Source organism: Zingiber officinale, chromosome 9A, assembly GCF_018446385.1.
Source record: "Zingiber officinale cultivar Zhangliang chromosome 9A, Zo_v1.1, whole genome shotgun sequence".
NCBI lineage: Eukaryota > Viridiplantae > Streptophyta > Magnoliopsida > Zingiberales > Zingiberaceae > Zingiber > Zingiber officinale.
This window is the reverse complement of record NC_056002.1, coordinates 508,467-527,297: the sequence shown is the minus strand read 5'-3', so window position 1 is coordinate 527,297 and position 18,831 is coordinate 508,467. Positions and strand designations below refer to the sequence as shown.

The window sequence follows — 18,831 nt, the reverse complement described above, 5'->3', positions numbered from 1 at the left end:
AAGAACCTCAGGTTTCATCGACAAAGGATTCTGGTATGTACTCTGAGACTTCTGGAGCCACCTTGTTCATCGTGATTTACCTGACTTGAGCGTCGGAGGGTCGTCGCTGGGAATCCCCTTCCCGGCTCGACTTCTGTGCAGGATAGCCGGAGCATCTCGACACTAGTTGGAGATCTACATCAGCGAGCCTTGGAGCGTCACGTGCCCAGCGTCTGTTGACTTCTGGTTCGGAGAGGATCAACATCTTAACAAGTCGAACAAATTCACGTCATTAGCGTGTAATCGAGGGGATCACGCCTTAATTAGTTGATTAATTACGGTAGCTATTTTATTCGCAATAAATACAAGCAAATGATTGGGAGGGCGGTAATCTCACCGACCTGACGGATTCCGTTAAAATTAACGGCGACGGCTACAGCTCCGGCAGGGGCAGTCCTTTCCTTGCCGGCTTTCCACCGGAAATGGAGATTAAAAACCCCTTTCCGACCGCCGGATGCAGATCGCCGACGGCGTTAGCAAGTCCATCTCCTCCTCTGTCCCTCGCTTGCCTGGTCAAAGACACGCATGTGCACTCATGTTTCCATCTTTGACCTCTCTCCTTTGGCAATTGACTGGTTACTTTGAAGTCACTTCGGTACGGTGGATCGTGGAGTTGTCGAGGGATGAATCGTTCAGTTGAGATAGTGGATAACTCCGTCATGTGACGTCGAAGCTTTTTCGGTGGTAGACGTTATTTGTCCGTTACCATTTTATGGATGAATTTCCAAAAAGAGTTCGCATTGGAAATAATTTGAACAGAAATATTATATCCACCGAACGAAATTGTTAAAGCTGGAGAAAGGGGGGACGGGGTCGGGTGACAGCCACGGGAATTTTATATGGTGGTTAAAAAATATTGGATCGAGCAATCGATTGCTGGCTTCACAGTCGAGAAAAGACCGGGTTTTGCTCTCGTTTTCCTTCTGTTTAATCCATTTTTCCTACTATTTTTTCTGATCCTTTGTTTTTGATGTCCTGAGACCACCAGATCTTTCAATTTGTCTTTTTTTCCTCAGATTTGGGAGTGATTCTTGTTTATTTGTTTTTAAAAAAAAATCAAAATTTTGGGGTCCTGTTGCGAGGCGACGTTTTAGGCCAGTAGATCGTTAGTTTGGATCTCTGTATTCTTTTCCAGTTTGTGCTTTCGTGATTATTTTTGGGTTTTAGAAGAGTCTGGCGGACTGTAGTGTTTTGGGGGTTGCTTTTTTTCGAGAAAATTGTTTTGGGCTTCTAGATCGGGTTGGGGATGGCGTCTGTGAGAATGGCGTCGCCCAGGACGCGGGAGCCGAAGAAGCCAACCCGGTTGGAGCGGACGAAGGTGAAGCCCCGCCCGCCGGCCCTGCTGCAGTCTGTGAAATCGTTGCCGCTGGATTACAGGTTCACCGGCGGGTCGCCTTCATCTGCCGAGAGCAAAAAGGGCGAACCTAGATTCGGCAGTCTGAATGAAAAGGAGAAGAAAGAGAAGGCTACGGGGGAAGTAAAGGTGGAGGAGGAATCGCCGTACAGTTCCAAATCCAGTTCGCGAGAGCATAGACCTTCAGGAGAAGCTAAGGATCTCGATGATGCGAAAGGGAATGAGGAATCACCATACAGCTCAACGACAACTTCTCGTGAGCAGAGAACTTCGGCAGGAGATGAAAGAGAAGTTAGGACGTCGAGTTCAGCAACTTCTAAAATCACGGCGATCTCCTTATCGAGGTCTGATTCGAACTGGGGAGACACCAGTTCTTACGTTGCGAAAAAGGTCAGTCTTTTAGTTTTTTTTTTCCTTTTAATTAATCCAAATACTTTACCCGACTCCTAACTGATATTTTTTGCGTTTAATTTGCTAAATGTCGAGCCAATGTGCATATTGTGGTATTGATACGATACATTGGATAACTATTGATTCGTTTTGCAATGCTTTCAAACTCCATGCTTGGATATTCACCTTGAAAGTTTCTCTGTGTTCTTCCTGATGGTTCGTGGTTCTTCTCTTGTAACTAAGTTCCTGGTCAAAAGTTTCTCAAATCTCAGTTTACCATTTTCTTAATATTAATCTCACTAGTGTATATTTGAATGCTCTCACTACCAAGTGCTGTTTTTTTTTCTGACTTGATGTACTCAATCTGCAGATAGACTAAGCATACAATGATCTTTACATTATTCTACTACTTCTTGGATTGTAGGATTGTTTATTAATTTTCATAATTTTGGTTGTGAATTGAGTTTATTATTACACACATGCTCACATTTGAGATTTTTATTTAGAGCCGTTATGCATACCATGGTTATTTAATTATCTCCTTTGTTGATTACTATAAATTGTGACATTTATTTTTTATTTTTTATATTTAATCACACTACTGGCATAATTTGCACATTTTTGATAATTAATATGTTCAATACGCTATCTTTTGAGTGTGATAATATTTGTTTTCCAGAAACTTCAAGCGTGGTGCCAACTTTCAAATGGTGATTGGGTATTAGGAACAATAATATCATCTTCTGGATCAGAGTCTGTAATATCTCTTCCTGATGGTGAAGTGAGTGTTTCAAGTTCTCACATGTTTAAATGGAAATATCCAAGTGCTTGTCCTTTATGTCTGATAATCGTGAAATTTTTTTTGCTCTTCAGGTTTTAAGGCTCAACACTGAAAGTTTGTTACCTTCAAATCCTGAAATTCTTGATGGTGTTGATGATCTCATGCAACTTAGTTATCTACATGAACCATCAGTGCTGTACAATCTACAATTTAGGTATTCCAGAGATATGATATATGTGAGTATTTGTACCCATTTCTATATACCTTCCCCAAATAATTAACGTTTCAATGCCTTCTCACTTGTCTTGACCTCTTCAATGTCTTTACTTGTTTGCAAGTTAGACTAGAGCAGGACCAGTTTTAGTTGCTATCAATCCATTCAAAAAAGTTCATCTTTATGGAAACGAGTTCATTGAAGCATACAGGAATAAATCTGTAAACAGCCCTCATGTTTATGCAATAGCTGATAATGCTATCCGTGAAATGATACGAGGTATGGGTATAATTTGATTTCAACAATGCAGTTGTTAATTATCTCTCCTGTTTTTGGATTGATAATGTGCTTTCTTTACATGCAGATGAAGTCAATCAATCAATTATTATAAGGTTAGTATATTGTTATAGTTTGGAGCTTGAAAATCAGGATCCGTGTTATTTTAATAACAAAAAAATGCTATCGAGTGAAATAGAGAATCACAATTCATGAAATAATGTTGCAACTAATTTATGTTCTTTTGTTGTAGTTTTTCTATGTTTTGCAGTATTTTTTCTCAAAGATTGCTAACTGAATATATGGTCTTTTATTTGCTTAGTTAGATTATGATGCTCTAAATGTTAGGAGAATGACTCATTTTATTTGGTTTGGTAGTGGTGAAAGTGGAGCTGGGAAGACTGAAACTGCAAAAATAGCAATGCAATATTTGGCTGCTCTCGGTGGAGGTAGCGGCATCGAATATGAAATTCTACAGACAAATCCTATACTTGAAGCCTTTGGGAATGCAAGAACATTAAGAAATGACAATTCCAGTCGCTTTGTAAGAGAATTTATTGATTCCTGGCCTTTGCCTCATGTTTATCAGATATGTATGCCAAATTTTTTACTGCAACATATGCTAGAAATTCTAATGATTTAGCAAATGATAAAAAAAGACACGATAATTCTCATTCTAGTTCTAGAATCTGTACTGCTTTCTTCCAAAGCCATTGACTTTTGCAAAATCTTGGTTTCTTATCACAGGGAAAACTGATTGAAATTCATTTTAGTGTGACTGGAAAAATATCTGGTGCCTCAATTCAAACATGTAAGTTTTCCCTAATCATTTTAGTGAGTTTTTTCTTGTTCCTTCATAATGACTTGAATAACTTCATTTTCTTTATTTTTTATGATGACTATTGTTTGCGCGAGCAGTTTTACTTGAGAAGGTACTCTCTTTGCCTCATGCATTTTTTTTTTTAAATTTTGCTTGTCCTCCATTACTGATATCGAATCCTTTCTCGCTTATGCAGTCAAGAGTGGTACAATGCGCAGTTGGTGAGCGATCATACCATATATTTTATTATCTCTGCGCTGGTGCTCCCAAATCTCTAAAAGGTATATATTCCAAATTTTTGCCTCAGTTTGGCAGTAAACTTCTATTTCTGTTCTCTGTGTCCTTAAGGCTAGCTGTAAGCCTGTAAACATGACAAAATGTACTATTAAATGTGCATTATACCCTAGGGGCATAAAATAGTTGAGTTACAGTGTTAATTGTTTCCAAAAATAATGTTGCTGATGTTAGCAACAGATCTATTAGCATGATCTGGTTATAGACTCATCACCAAGCAATATAATCAAGGCCAGTAGTGGGTTCAGCTGCTGGACAACTTGGTCCCTTACCTTGACAGTTTTTGAAATATTAACAATTTAGTCTTCTTAAATTAGCAAGAAATTGGTTGGGTTTGTGCATTTTGGTTGTAAGAATAAGTCTCCTTTTGTATTTTTTTTTCCTTATCCATTTTGGTTTGCAATGAATGATGTTAGTGATTGCCAATGTAACACTTGTGAGATTCTCATTTGTCATTGTTGCCTTATTCATTTGTCGTTATACTCTCTTTACAGCATTGATCCTTTTAGCCCTCTGGAACCACAATTAAGGTTGTGAAGACTTATAAGTGATGCACTGATATTAGAGGATGTGTTAATCATTGTTGGCCCCATTGGGACAGCTGAAACCTAAACATATTGTTAGTCTGTTAGCTCCTGGACCATTCGTCCAAGGTGCTAAAGTTTGGAATATTCAGTTTATCATTATGATGTGGGTTTGTAACTATACTCCATTAGTTTGTTGAGATAGACCAATGATATTTAGTTCGTACAGATTATTTTCTATATCTTATGCATCTTATCTAGTGATTCAACAAAGTTATCAGTTTTATTGTATATATTACAAAGTTGTGTTATATGTCAAAGCAAGAACAATATCTGCATTTGGTGGTACACCAATGGAGCTGCATCTAACTCTCCAGTAACTTGCATAGAAATGTTATTCATTTCAGATATCAATGCATTTGTTTCAGATATCATGCTGCATTGTTCCTCAATGTTCAACTTCCAGTTAGTTAGCTTAGATATTCAACTGCTACCAATTGTTGTTTAGATGTGCACACTCTAACTTCATTCTAATGTTTAGAATTTCATGTTCATTTTAAAAGTATTGTAACCATATGAGTTTACAAAATGAAGGCAATTGCATATCATGAAGGCATCTAAAATTCACTGGCCAATGATACATTTTGATGATTCCTAGATTGATATAGAATGCTAATTATGGATATTTGGCCTGTGAGACTAAATATTTCTTTCATAACCTAGTTGTAAATTTCATTCTATTTTAATTTACATATACACAGACAGATTGTCCTGTTTGCTTTTTTGTCTTTTGTGCTTGTATTCATGCAAACTGAAAGTTAATATGTAGTTACTTTGTACTATCATTGTCTTGTTAACTAGCTCTGTACTATATTCAGCAAAACTGAATATGAGGAAAGTGGATGAGTATAAATATTTGAAGCAGAGCAATCATTATACCATTGCTGGGGTTGATGATACTGAAATGTTCCATCTTGTTACGGTATGTCATCGAAGAGTGCAGAACACCTTGCCATTTTCAAGGAAAAGAAATTCTTGGTTAATACATCATAGATTATTGCAGAAAGCTATGGAGGTTGTCCATATCAGCAAAGAAGATCAAGAGAGCGTATTTGCTATGCTTGCTGCAGTGTTATGGTTGGGTAACATCTCTTTTACAGTGATTGATAATGAAAATCATGTTGAAGTTGTTGCAGATGAAGGTATAGTATTCTGATTCAAATGATCGAGTTGTCCAAATGTGTTTTGCTTGTCATTAGTAAATCATGGCACTTTTTATATGTTGATATAGAACTTCAATCTTGTTACTTTTCATGTATATTTTAGTATGTAATTTTTGGTGCACATGGCAGTTAGTGAGTGCACTTTTGTGCTTGTGCTTTGCATACTGTTTATAAGGAACTGGCTTGTGAACCACAGCAAATTTGTTATTAATTGTTTTCACCGTAGGCCCACTAATGACCCTTGTCAAGTTTTGATTTGAGCATTTCTCCAGTTTGTATTCTTTGTCAATAGATTGATATTTAACTTTTTTTATTCCTGTGCTGATTGGTCGGAGTAACCATTCAAGGCAGATACATCTGAATAAATAGTTTCTAGCTATCTGTTTAACATAGAAGGCTAGTTGAACACATACTACTACGTGCTTTGTTCCACTCTAGCCTGCAGTCTTCACATATTAGTCTTTACTCTCAAACTAGTCCCATCTGAGATATGTTTTAGCAACTAGAGTGCTTGATACAATAGTCTTGTCTAGTAGACCTTGGTTTTTTTTTTTTGGGATCATTTGGTAGGTTCTACTTAATAATCTATTTTTTTGTAATTTATATTCCGTTTCTGAATATCCAATACAATTCAGCTGCACAAACTGTTGCTAAGCTGATCGGGTGCACTATCTCTGCACTCAAGTTATCCCTGTCAACGCACAAGATGAAGGTTGGCAATGATAACATTGTACAGAAACTTACACTTTCTCAGGTTTGTTATTTCTGCCCCTCAAGGTTTAACAAATGAAGTATGGTAGACAATCTTATTGGTACTTTCTTTTCTGTTCCATAGGCAATTGATACAAGAGATGCCTTGGCAAAATCCATATATGCAAGTTTGTTTGGGTGGCTTGTTGAGCAGATTAATAAATCCCTTGGAATAGGCAAACGTCGCACTGGTAGATCCATCAGCATTCTTGATATCTATGGATTTGAATCTTTCGATGTAATGGTCTTCTAAATCACTTACATCTTCTGCCCACCGATTTGGCTAAATCATTCTGCCTCATGACTGGTTTCTTTTCCTTTTTTTTCAGAAGAATAGTTTTGAACAATTTTGCATCAACTATGCTAATGAAAGGTTGCAGCAACATTTTAATCGTCACTTGTTCAAGTTGGAACAAGAGGTATTTCTGATCTGATTGATAACTTGCATTTTGTTGTGAAATTTACCTAACTGATGTCCAGGTAGCCAATAACTCTCGTTTTGTGTTTTTCAAACAAGAGGTTTCTATCAGATTGATAACTCATTTTTTGTTGTGCATCTTACCTGATTGATATCAAAGTAACCAACAGACTAGTTTGTTCAGTGTTTTCCAATGTTTTTCTGGGTGTAGAGTTTCATGTTCTCTATTTCCCTAATGTGCATTTATCTGTCACCACAACGTTCTCTCACGCTAATATTGAGTTAATTACTAAGAGTTGGATACCTGGGTTATTAAGAAAAATTTATTGAGTGCATTAAATAAACAGTGTATAAGACAAGAGGTGCATTGTGGCCGATTCTTGTTTGGACTTGTAGGTTGCCATGTAATTTAATGTATAGCCCTTGTTGCCATCACCATATTCTGATGGTTCCTCAGCTGTAGGTGGGTTGTTTGACTTGACTAATGGAAACCCAATATGTGGAGGAGCTTAGTTTGTTAAGAGATATACATTTTCTAATTACTAAACTTGCAGCATATTCAAACATAAGCTCTGCTCTTATACCATATCAGATTTGATTTCTTGACTATTTAGCCCAAAATATTAAACCTTAGGAAGGGCCCAATCAAGGTTTCTAAATTCGTGACATGCTAGATTGGTATCTACATGTGCGAGTTGTGATTCATATAATGCATTTTAACATGTGTTATTTCGTTAGCGTAACATATATTGAACTAATTATGGATATGTACCAGTGTATTCAATAGCGGCGAATAGCGCGCTACATAGCGCGCTATCGCGCGCTACGACCAGCGAACGCTGCAGAGCGTTCGCTGAATCGCGATTGTCCCGAATAGCCCATGCTATTCGGGACAAAAGCGTCGATAGCGCACATAGCGTGCGCTATCATGCCCTAGCGCCCCATAGCGGGCGCTAAAATTACAAATTGCTTACCAATAGTTAGGGCAAAGGTGAGTCGAATCGTGACTGTGGCAGAGGCGAAGGTAGGGCAGACTGCAGAGGCGACAGGCGGCGATCGGCGAGCGGTGACCTGTGAGTGGTGGCGAGGGACAGCGATTGGAGGTAAGCTTTTCTCCTTCCTTTCGTTTTCTTCGTTTAGGTTTTCCTTCTCGTTTTTTTTCTCGAAGGAGCAAAAACGATTTCGCGATTTCCAGAAGTCGGGCATCTGGATCGATCCAGCGATCGATCCAGGGTCGAACAGAAAGGATCTGGATCGATCCAGATCCTTTCTGCTCGAACAGATAGGATGTGGAGGGGTCGCTGGATCGATCCAGACCCTGGATCGATCGCTGGATCGATCCAGATCCTTTCTGTTCGACCCTGGAAGGATCTGGATCGATCAAGCGACCGATCCAGGGTCTGGATCGATCCAGCGACCAATCCAGATCCTTTCTGTTCGACCCTGGATCGATCGCTGGATCGATCCAATTCCTTGGATCGATGTAATGATCGATCCAGATGCCCTGGATTGATTTTTTTTTTTGCTGATTTGTTTCTAATTAATTAATTAATTATTCTGATTTTTTTTTCTAGGATTTTGATTGTCTAGTTAGAATTTGCAATGTCTACGAATTTATCAAAAAAAGATAAAAAAGATATTGGTTGGAAGTATTGTTATCAAAATGAAGGGGAAAAAGCTGTTCGGTGCAAATTTTGTCATCATATATCGAATGGAGGGATTACTCGCTTGAAGGAACATTTAGCTCAAACTCATAAAGGGGTTGCACCTTGTGTTAGTGTTTCAGATGATATTAAGAAAGAAATTAGAGAATCACTTGACAAAATTAGAGCATCTAAAAGTAAACAAACTGAATTGTTACGAGAGATCGGTGAAGGTCCCCAAAGTATGAGTACGCAATCATCAAAAGTTGGAAGTGTAGGGGGAAATTCAATTGGATGTTTTGGTAGTGGTGAATCAAAAGGTAAATGTACTCTTCATGGGTTTGTTAGTTCCGAACCTCGACAAACAACCCTAAATTCGACATACAAAAAAGATTTGTTGGTTGATGTGAAGCGTAGAATTGGTCGTTTTATTTACTCTGCCGCACTTCCGTTTAATGTTGTGAATGATCCTTATTGGCTGCCTATGGTTGAGGGCATTGCGGAATATGGAAGAGGGTTCAAGCCTCCTTTAATGCATGAGTTAAGAACTTGGATACTTAAAGCTGAGGTTGATAGCATCAACCTAATATATGAGGAGCATAAAAAGGCATGGAAAAAATATGGATGCACTATTATGTCCGATGGTTGGACGGATGGAAAGAATAGAAGTTTGATCAATTTTTTAGTAAATAGTCCCGCCGACACTTTCTTTTTGAAATCTATTGATGCATCAGATTCTATTAAAAATGGGGAATTGATCTTTAAATATCTTAATGATGTTGTTGATGAGGTGGGAGAGGAAAATGTAATTCAAATTGTCACGGATAATGCTTCGAATTGCATTAAGGCGAGGAAAAAAATTATGGAGACTAGACATAGAATTTGGTGGACACCTTGTGCGGCGCATTGCATTGATCTAATGTTGGAGGATATTGCAAAGTTGAAGATTTTTTCTGACACAATTGAGCATGCTAAGATGGTTGTGAAGTTCCTTTATGGTCATGGGACTATACTTTCTTTGATGAGAAAGTATACAAACGGTAAAGAAATTCTCCGTCCCGTGTTACTCGCTTTGCTACTTCATTTCTCACTCTTCGAGTATGTATAAGGTTAAAAGGCCACTTGAACAAATGTTTGCTTCGAAGATTGGGTTAGTTCACCACTATCTCAAACAACTCAGGGGAAGGTCGTGAAGAGAATTGTTATTAATGATCCCAACTTTTGGCCACATGTTGCATTTTGTGTTAAGAGTGTTGTTCCTCTTGTAAGTGTGTTAAGGGAAGTTGATTCGGAGGAGAGATCGGCCATGGGATATATTTATGAACTTATGGATAAGGCAAAAGAGACAATAAAATTTAATTGTGGGGGAGTTGACAGAAAATACAAACCCATTTGGAAAAAAATTGATTCACGATGGACTCCACAACTTCATCATCCTCTACACGCGGTCGGGTACTATTTGAATCCACAATTGCGTTATGAAGAAAGATTTTCTTATTGTGATGAAGTTAGAGATGGATTGTATACTTGCATGGATAGGATGTTGTCTTCTGATGATCGTCTTAAAGCCGACATCCAATTGGACTTGTATAATAAAGCTGAAGGAGAATTTGGAACTCCAATAGCAAAACGAACAAGAATGTTGCGAACTCCGGGTAAAATTTTCTTCTTGTAACCGTTCTTGTAAAATTATACTAGCATTCATATTTTAAAATTATATACATTCTTGTAATTTTTTTTAATGTTATTACTTATTAGTCTCGTGGTGGGAACGTTTTGGAAGTAAGACACCCGAGCTTACTACATTTGCAATTCGAGTGCTTGGTCTCACTTGTAGTGCTTCGGGATGTGAAAGAAATTGGAGCACTTTTGAATCGGTGAGTATTCTAAGTTTCTAACTCTACTTGAATTTTAATTGTTTTATAATTTTCATATCATTGTTTATTTTTATATATATATGTTTTCTTTTTGTAATATTAGATTCATACAAAAAAGAGAAATAGGCTTGAACATGCAAAGTTGAATGCGTTGGTGTTTGTGAAATATAACTTCAAGCTTAGGGAGAGAAGTATTAGGAGGAGAGACAAGATTGATCCCATTGTAGTTGATGAAATTAATTCAGATGATGAATGGATAACTGAGAAAGAAGGTCCAGTTCTCCCCGTAACTACTAAATGGCTTGAAGATGATGAATTATTTGAAAGTGATCCTATTGTGAGTGTGCCATCTGCTACCTTTGAAAGTCTTTTCGACTCAGATAAGCGAGTCGAAGATGTTGAGGATATAGTTGAAGTTCCTCCTACGAATTCAAAAAAAAGAGTTGCTGAAAATTCAAGTAAGCACTAAGCATATGCAAATTATTTATTTATATCTACTTCATCTATAATTGATTCTTAAATGTTGTATCTCTTATATAATAGGTGGAAGCAAAGACAAACAAGCAAGGTTGAGTCTTGTTGATGTGGAAGATAATCATCTTGATGCTGAAAATTATGGAGTAATTCCAACTTTTGATAGTGGAAATTTTCCAACCATAGACACTATTGATGATGATAGTGATATAGAGTTGGATGATACTGATTATTTTTAAGTTATGTTGTTTTAATTATAAGACTTTTTAAATTGTTGGTATGGGATATTTTGACATGTAATGAATTATTATGATTAATTTTAGGTTATGTTATTTTTATTTTACTTATATAAGTATATTTTATTTTTTAAAATTTAAACATTGACGTGCACGAAAAGCTTGCGCTATACGCTACGCTATTTACGCTACGCAATGACAAGACAAAAACGCTATGAACCAACGCTACGCGATTTAAAACACTGATATGTACTAGGATGTAACGACCAGAGTAAAGACTTCAGGTGGAGTAACTGAAACATTTCCAATAAAGATAGGGTTACATCAAGAATCAGCTCCAAGTCCCTAATTTTTTACACTAATTATGGATGAACTCAGTGCACATATTTAAAATTCAGTACCGTGCTGCATGTTGTTTGTAGATGATATTATTTTAGTAGATGAAACATGTGAAGGAGTAAATGCTAAATTAGAATCTTGGCAGGAAACACTAGAAGGGAAATGTTTTAGTCTTTAGTAGAATAAAGATAGAATATATGGAATTTAAGTTTAGCAATATTAGACTTATGAGACAATTGTTAAGATAGGAATGACAAGTTGTTCGAAATCGAGAGCTTTAAATATTTAAGATTATTTTTACAAAACGATGGAGGGATTAAAAGAGATGTCTTACATAGAATACAAGCAGGATGGTTGAAATGGAGAAGAAAGTGTGTGTTTTGGATTGTAAAGTACCTCTAAAATTTAAAGAAAAGTTCTATAAAATCACAGTTGGACCTGCTATATTATATGGAGCTGAATGTTAGGCAATGACTTAAGCACATGAGCAGAAGATGAGAGTCGTAGAGATGAGGATGTTAAGGTGGATGTATAGATATATGAGGATGGACCGAATAAGAAGTGAGAGCATTAGAGAGAAAGTCGAAGTTGCATCTATTGAGAAAAAAAATCTAAGAGACACATTTAAGATGATACTGGTATGGTATTTAGACGACTAATAAATGTTCCGGTTAGACGATGTAAAATTATGACAAACACACATATCGAATGAGGAAGACCAAAAAAGACTTTGTTAGCAACAATAAAATAAAATAAAATTTCTTTAGGTATAGATGATAATATAGTAGGAGATAGAACTCAATGGCGTAAAAGGATCCATATAGCCGACTCCACCTAGTGAGATAAGGCTTGGTTGTTGTTATTGTTGATCAACACTGTTGAACTATACTTTCACAATTCTTATATGATTTAGCATTCTGGAAACTTGCTTTGTGATTTATGAACAGATATTGTTTTCTCACGATTTCAGGTGTTTAACCTGTTGGTTCTGCTTACACATATTAATGTTGTTACCTTTACCAGGAATACGTTCAAGATGGCATAGATTGGGCAAAAGTCGACTTTGAGGATAATCAGGATTGTTTAAATCTTTTCGAGAAAGTATGCAATATCCTTCACTAGATTTTAGATTTATTTCTTTGATTTTGAAATTGGGTGTTCTTCATTTCCTTCTCCAGTAAGTTTTTTGCCATTTCTCTCTTGTTCTATTTATTTATACACTGTTAGCTGTATAATCTGAAGATCAAATAATCATCAACATGTTGGTCCCAATGAATGACACTTGTAATATTTATATATCTTAGATCACTTTTAGTGACATTAACCAGAGATTTCTTTGGTCTCCCTTGCCTCTTCATATCTTCAAACCTAACCCATTCAACTTGAGCCACATAGAACATTTTATATTAATTGTCTTTGAACATGGCCATACCATCTTAAGTCAGCCTATCGTTTTGTGTTGGAGCTACACCTAAATGCCCCTTGATATTTGTATTTTTTGTTTTTACATTCCTTAGCATTCTCATCTTTGCTGTCTTAACTTTTCTGTCCATATTGGGTTTACTCTAGTACTCTAAGCCTTAAGTTGTGTCAGTCATAAAATTTTCTTGTTTTTCCTAAGGGGCACACAATTATAACACCAGATTCAAGAAGCTCCTCACATGAAGTGGTTTATGTTAATTAATTTAAAACATCAAGAGGAGGATCGGTTCAAAGCTCCTAAGATGTTCTGTTAAAATCAGATGGTGCAGTATGATGATTCTGAGTAGTCTTGAACACTAAGGATTTTGAAATTTGAATATGATGTTTCTGAATAGGCTTGAAATCTAAGGAACTTGAAAAAAAATTGCTTTTATTGGTCATGTCCTTAATGTTTTTGGCAGAGTTAGACGTTTGAAATTGCATATCAAAACATCCGCACTTTGATTGGTAGAAAAATGAAACATTTGATACTGATTGTAGAATCTTAAGCTATATTACATGTCCTTGATGTTTTTGGCAGAGTTAGACGTTTGAAATTGCATATCAAAACATCCGCACATTGATTGGTAGAAAAATGAAACATTTGATACTGATTGTAGAATCTTAAGCTATATTACAATGAGTTCAAATAATAAAGGAAATCCCTATTTTGACTATGGATTTTCACTTGATTATCTTGTCACTGAATTTTTGTTACGTCATGTGTGGTATGTCAATGTTGTCGTTACCCCTTGCTTATAATATTTTTTGGAGTTATCTGTGGCTGCTGCACTTTAGTGTGTTTTTTTTAACATGTATGACTACTAAAATTGTATTTTATAATATAATTTTTTGTTCTACTTTTCTCCCCATATTATATGTTTTCTTTAACTGTGATGATGACGTTACACCATTTTTCACATTTTCTAATAAGCTGTGATATTCCATAGTTGTAAGATTGTAACTTGAACTCATCTTCTTTTCTTTTCTTATTTCATATACTCAGAAATGATTCATTTTAAGATGCTTCTGGTGCAGAAACCCCTAGGATTATTGTCTCTCTTGGATGAGGAATCCACTTTTCCAAATGGAACTGATCTTACGTTTGCAAATAAACTGAAGCAGCACCTGAATTCTCGCCCTTGCTTCAGAGGAGAAAGGGGCAAAGCTTTCACAGTACAACATTATGCAGGGGAGGTTGCTATCTTAAACCTATTTTTTACTTAGTTGACAACCCTGTGTGTTTATTCAAGCTTTTGATTCTGAATGCTTTATTAGGTTGTTTATGATACAACTGGGTTTTTGGAGAAGAACAGAGATTTACTTCACATGGATTCCATTCAGCTCCTTGCTTCTTGTACATGCCCGCTTCCTCGAGATTTTGCATCAAAGATGTTGTCTCAATCTGAAAATATAGCATGTAATCCATTTAGATCAGGCATTGCTGATTCCCAGAAGTTGAGTGTTGCTTCAAAGTTTAAGGTAAAACCTTGTTTTTGAGTTGATAATTTTCCTACTCTACAAGAATGATTGGTTGAGAGGTCCCTTCTCTGGGATCAACTTGAGTAAAAGAAAGTAGCATGCTCAAATCTTCAAAGGTTGCCGCATCAAGTGTTTAATATATGATTATTATCTATCGCCTGTTTGATTCTGAATAAACACTCATTTTATATCTCATTGATCTGATGATCTAAACCATTTTTTTAATCTCAATCTTCTTGGGTTAAGACTGTCAATTACTCTTAACCAAGATTTTAGTGAAGGCTATTTTGGGGTTAATAAAAGGTCTATACTTTTGCTTCAGTCAGTAGTTGGGTGGTTAATGATGTACCATCAGCTTTGTTGATTGAATTTAGTCACTGTTTATTTGGATTACTATTATCTATTTGATATTTCATCATCCTCTCAGTTACATCTATCAATAGTTTCGTTAAATTTGCTTGATAACTTTTCCTAACAATTTTCTCCCCTTGTTTTTTATTCATGGTTTTATCAAATCATGTTCATCCTTTCTTTGCTTTTTGTTTTCAGGGGCAACTATTTCAACTGATGCAAAGGCTTGGGAATACAACGCCTCATTTCATACGCTGCATTAAACCAAACAACTCACAAAATCCAGAAAAATATGAACAAGGACTTGTTCTGCAGCAGCTTAGGTGCTGTGGCGTTCTAGAAGTTGTTCGTATCTCAAGATCTGGTTATCCTACCAGAATGTCTCACCAAAAGTTTGCCAAAAGGTAAATCTATATTGCTACGTATGCAATTTTTGCACCCGTTGCCTTTCTACAAAAACTTGTTAACTGTTATATATTTCAGGTATGGTTTTCTTCTTCTTGAGAGCATTGCATCTCAAGATCCTTTAAGTGTCTCAGTGGCAATACTGAAACAGTTCAACATTCATCCGGAGATGTATCAAGTTGGTTATACTAAGTTGTTTTTCCGAACGGGACAGGTGAGAGGAAGATTTAATATCGAAGTTGGTTGACTGTAACATTTCATTTGTATTTTGACTGTAACATAAAAAATTATTCTTTTTAAAGCATTTTTAAACCCTACTTGTTCATTTCCAAAATAGCAAATCCAGTAAGAATGTTGTTGCATAATCCCCATTAAGAAATGGTTTACAAGGGACATCTTAGGAAGATTCTCTATGCAATATCACAAATCTTGTACCAAAGATTTTTGGAGAGCAAAGCTGAACATCAATAGTGTCATTGGATAGGAAAAAAGGCAAAACATTTATATTCTGCAGTTCTTTTTTTTTGTTAATCTTTTCAGATTTCTCATATGGTGTTTCATTAAATCGATAGATTGGCGTTCTTGAAGAAACAAGAAACCGAACTTTACATGGAATTTTAAGAGTGCAAAGCTGTTTTAGAGGCCATCAAGCTCGTTGCTATGCTAGAGAGCTCAAAAGGGGAATTCTTACGTTGCAATCATGTAATTTCTTCTGCGATTGATTATTTGATCTTGTAGGAGATATCTAAGTGTTAATTTCATACCATCTGTAAAATATGACCAGAACCTTTTTGAATCGGCTTGCAGTTATTCGAGGTGAGAAGACAAGGCGAATATACTCTGGTTTGCTTGATAGGCACAGAGCTGCAATAGTATTGCAGAGGAATATAAAATCACGAGCTGCTCGCAAAAACTTTGTTAGTGTCCGTAGCGCTTCAATAGTAATCCAATCTGGTAACATATTTAGAGCTTTAGTTCAGTCAGGTTTCTTCATCTTTGATAATTTACAGTTAAACAATCACGAAATTGAACAGTGATTCGAGGCTGGCTTGTTAGGAGATGTTCTGGTGATATTGCATTACTCAATGCAAGAAAACCTTCTGGGGATAAAAAGGTAAATGAATCCTTGTCCGTCCCAAATGCACAATATCTACTTGTACATTTTTCGTCCGGTTAATCTTGTTGTCTCGAATAATTTTTCTCAGGGAGGAGAAACGGAACAGGTCATCGTGAAGGCGTCCGTTCTGGCAGAACTACAAAGAAGGATTCTTAAATCTGAGGCCGCACTGAGAGATAAAGAAGAAGAAAATGACATACTTCACCAACGACTACAACAATACGAGAACCGATGGTCGGAGTATGAGCAGAAGATGAAATCCATGGAAGAAATATGGCAGAAGCAAATGGTATCCTTGCAGTCCAGCCTCTCGGCTGCAAAGAAAAGTCTTGCCATTGATGATACTGCGCGGAATTCTGATGCCTCTGTGGACCAAAGTTGGGGCAGCGCAGACAACACCAGGTCCAGAGGACGGGAGGAGAATGGAACACCACGGTCAGTCTCCCGAACGCTTGACAGAGACATGAGTGCCAGCTTGAGTGTCATCAATCGCCTCGCAGAGGAATTTGATCAGCGGACACAGGTGTTTGCGGATGACGCAAAGTTCTTGGTGGAGGTCAAGTCTGGTCAATCAGAGGCTAGCCTGAATCCCGATAAGGAGTTAAGGAGGCTAAAACAAAACTTTGAGCTGTGGAAAAAGGACTTCAGCACACGGTTGCGTGAGACAAAGGTGATCATAAACAAGCTTGGGACCGACGATGCTGGTTCCGACAAGGGGAAGAGGAAATGGTGGGTGAGGTTGAATAGTTCTAGGATACTATGAGCGAATTGACTCGATAATAGTATCATACGATTTCATTCCGTCCCAGTGAATTTGGATTCATGTTCCGCGTAGAGAACTCTGCTGTTGTGTATTGATGCAGAGTTGCAAAGAGTGAATCAAGATGGTATTAGCAAGCTTGTATAGAGCCATAAAGCACCATGTTTATGCATGTATGGCCATTTTAGGTTTAAAATTCACTTATATGAACCTTCATTGTTGTTATTTTTATGATTATTGTTTTGAATCTTCTAAAACTACTACTTCATCTCTGATTATTTAATCAAACAAATTCCAAATATGATCGCTTCTGCAATGCTTGCTAAGTTTCCCTTTCCTCATCGGCCTCTCTGACACTTTTCCTCCACGTCCTTGTTCATTGATTTGGAAGTGTGAGGATTGGCAGGTGGCATTGAATTCTCATTCTTTTATGGAGACTGACTCATTATTCTCCAATAAGATCAAGCCAATAGCTTCTTAATCTGCTTGCTATACGACAGTATGCATTTAAGTGCACTGGGGGACAAGCAGCAGAGTGCAGAAGGGACTAATTCAATCAAAGAGATCATAATTGATTCCTCTGTTCCTCAGCCTGCTGCTATTCTATTCACAGCAAAAGAAAAAGAAGACAGCAATTTAATTTTCTTTTCTTGTTTTTTTTTTGCCGCTGAAAATTCACTGTAGTGTTCGATCAAGCTCTTCTCCCCTTCCGTCTCGTAGAAACAGAGAGTTCCACAACAAGACATGAAGTTGAGTGCGTAGCTGAAAGGGTCGTGCTGAAAGCTGCTGCGCTGCCGTTTGTTGTCTCTTCTTCTTCTTCTACTTCTTCTTCTAAATCCCGTGGTGAGTTTCCTCTCTATCCTCACCCTCTGTCGGCGGTAGAAACGCCTGAGCCTCCTCCTCCCTCCCACGCCGACTACCTCCAGAGCCGCCGGCGAACGCCATTTCTACCACCTCGCTGAAAAAGAGCGACAGGACCATAAGAGAAGCTAACTGTGTTGGTCTGCTAATGTATTATTAATAATGAGAGTTGAGACTCGAGAAAGAGGAGATGGAGAAAGTAGAGCACAGTTGAGACTTCTTTCTTATCTCGTTTTAAATAAATTTTCTCACTACACGCCATTACCATTCCTGTGCTGCCTATGAACTGTTAACTCAGAGACGACTCAAATCAAATGACCATTTTGCAGTTGCAGTCTTGAAGATGATGTTGGACTGTCTTGGATTTACCAATGGGACCTTACTTGATAAACTTGCCTTCTGCAAGATTCTTACCATATTTTAATTTATTTCTCCGGTATTTTTGCCCCTGAGGATCCCCTGCTTTCTCTCTTTCTTGTGTGATGAAATTTCAGACTATTGACTTGCCGGCTACCAAATAAATCTTGGAAAAATATTTTGAATTAGCTACTTATTTGATAAAGAAAAACAGTCCGCTGAAAGGTCATATCTGAGATATTTGACAAAACGTACTGATCCGATGGTAAGATGAGTCATCCTGACAAGTGATTAAAGTGGTCGACATCTTATACAAGTGTTCGAGCGGATGAACTATTTTCTCGATCAGCAAAAAGAGTAATCGGTCTAACACTTCGACAGCTCG

General features: G+C 37.1%; 2 protein-coding genes across 2 annotated transcripts; both read left to right on the top strand.

Moving 5' to 3' along the window:
- Window positions 1–799: 799 nt before the first annotated feature.
- Window positions 800–17,485, top strand: LOC122020082 (myosin-1-like). Its single transcript, XM_042577823.1, has 23 exons — window positions 800–1,783; window positions 2,463–2,564; window positions 2,657–2,800; window positions 2,907–3,057; window positions 3,143–3,170; window positions 3,433–3,598; window positions 3,802–3,865; window positions 3,973–3,986; window positions 4,071–4,155; window positions 5,571–5,674; window positions 5,756–5,894; window positions 6,551–6,669; window positions 6,751–6,903; window positions 6,995–7,084; window positions 12,676–12,753; window positions 14,152–14,310; window positions 14,392–14,595; window positions 15,145–15,350; window positions 15,430–15,565; window positions 15,924–16,053; window positions 16,159–16,305; window positions 16,386–16,465; window positions 16,557–17,485. Exons 1-23 carry the CDS (start codon window positions 1,286–1,288, stop codon window positions 17,229–17,231), a joined length of 3,672 nt encoding a protein of 1,223 aa, XP_042433757.1. The 5' UTR covers window positions 800–1,285; the 3' UTR covers window positions 17,232–17,485.
- Window positions 9,873–11,415, top strand: LOC122020083. Its single transcript, XM_042577824.1, has 4 exons — window positions 9,873–10,381; window positions 10,485–10,603; window positions 10,707–11,061; window positions 11,147–11,415. Exons 1-4 carry the CDS (start codon window positions 10,033–10,035, stop codon window positions 11,314–11,316), a joined length of 993 nt encoding a protein of 330 aa, XP_042433758.1. The 5' UTR covers window positions 9,873–10,032; the 3' UTR covers window positions 11,317–11,415.
- Window positions 17,486–18,831: the final 1,346 nt, after the last annotated feature.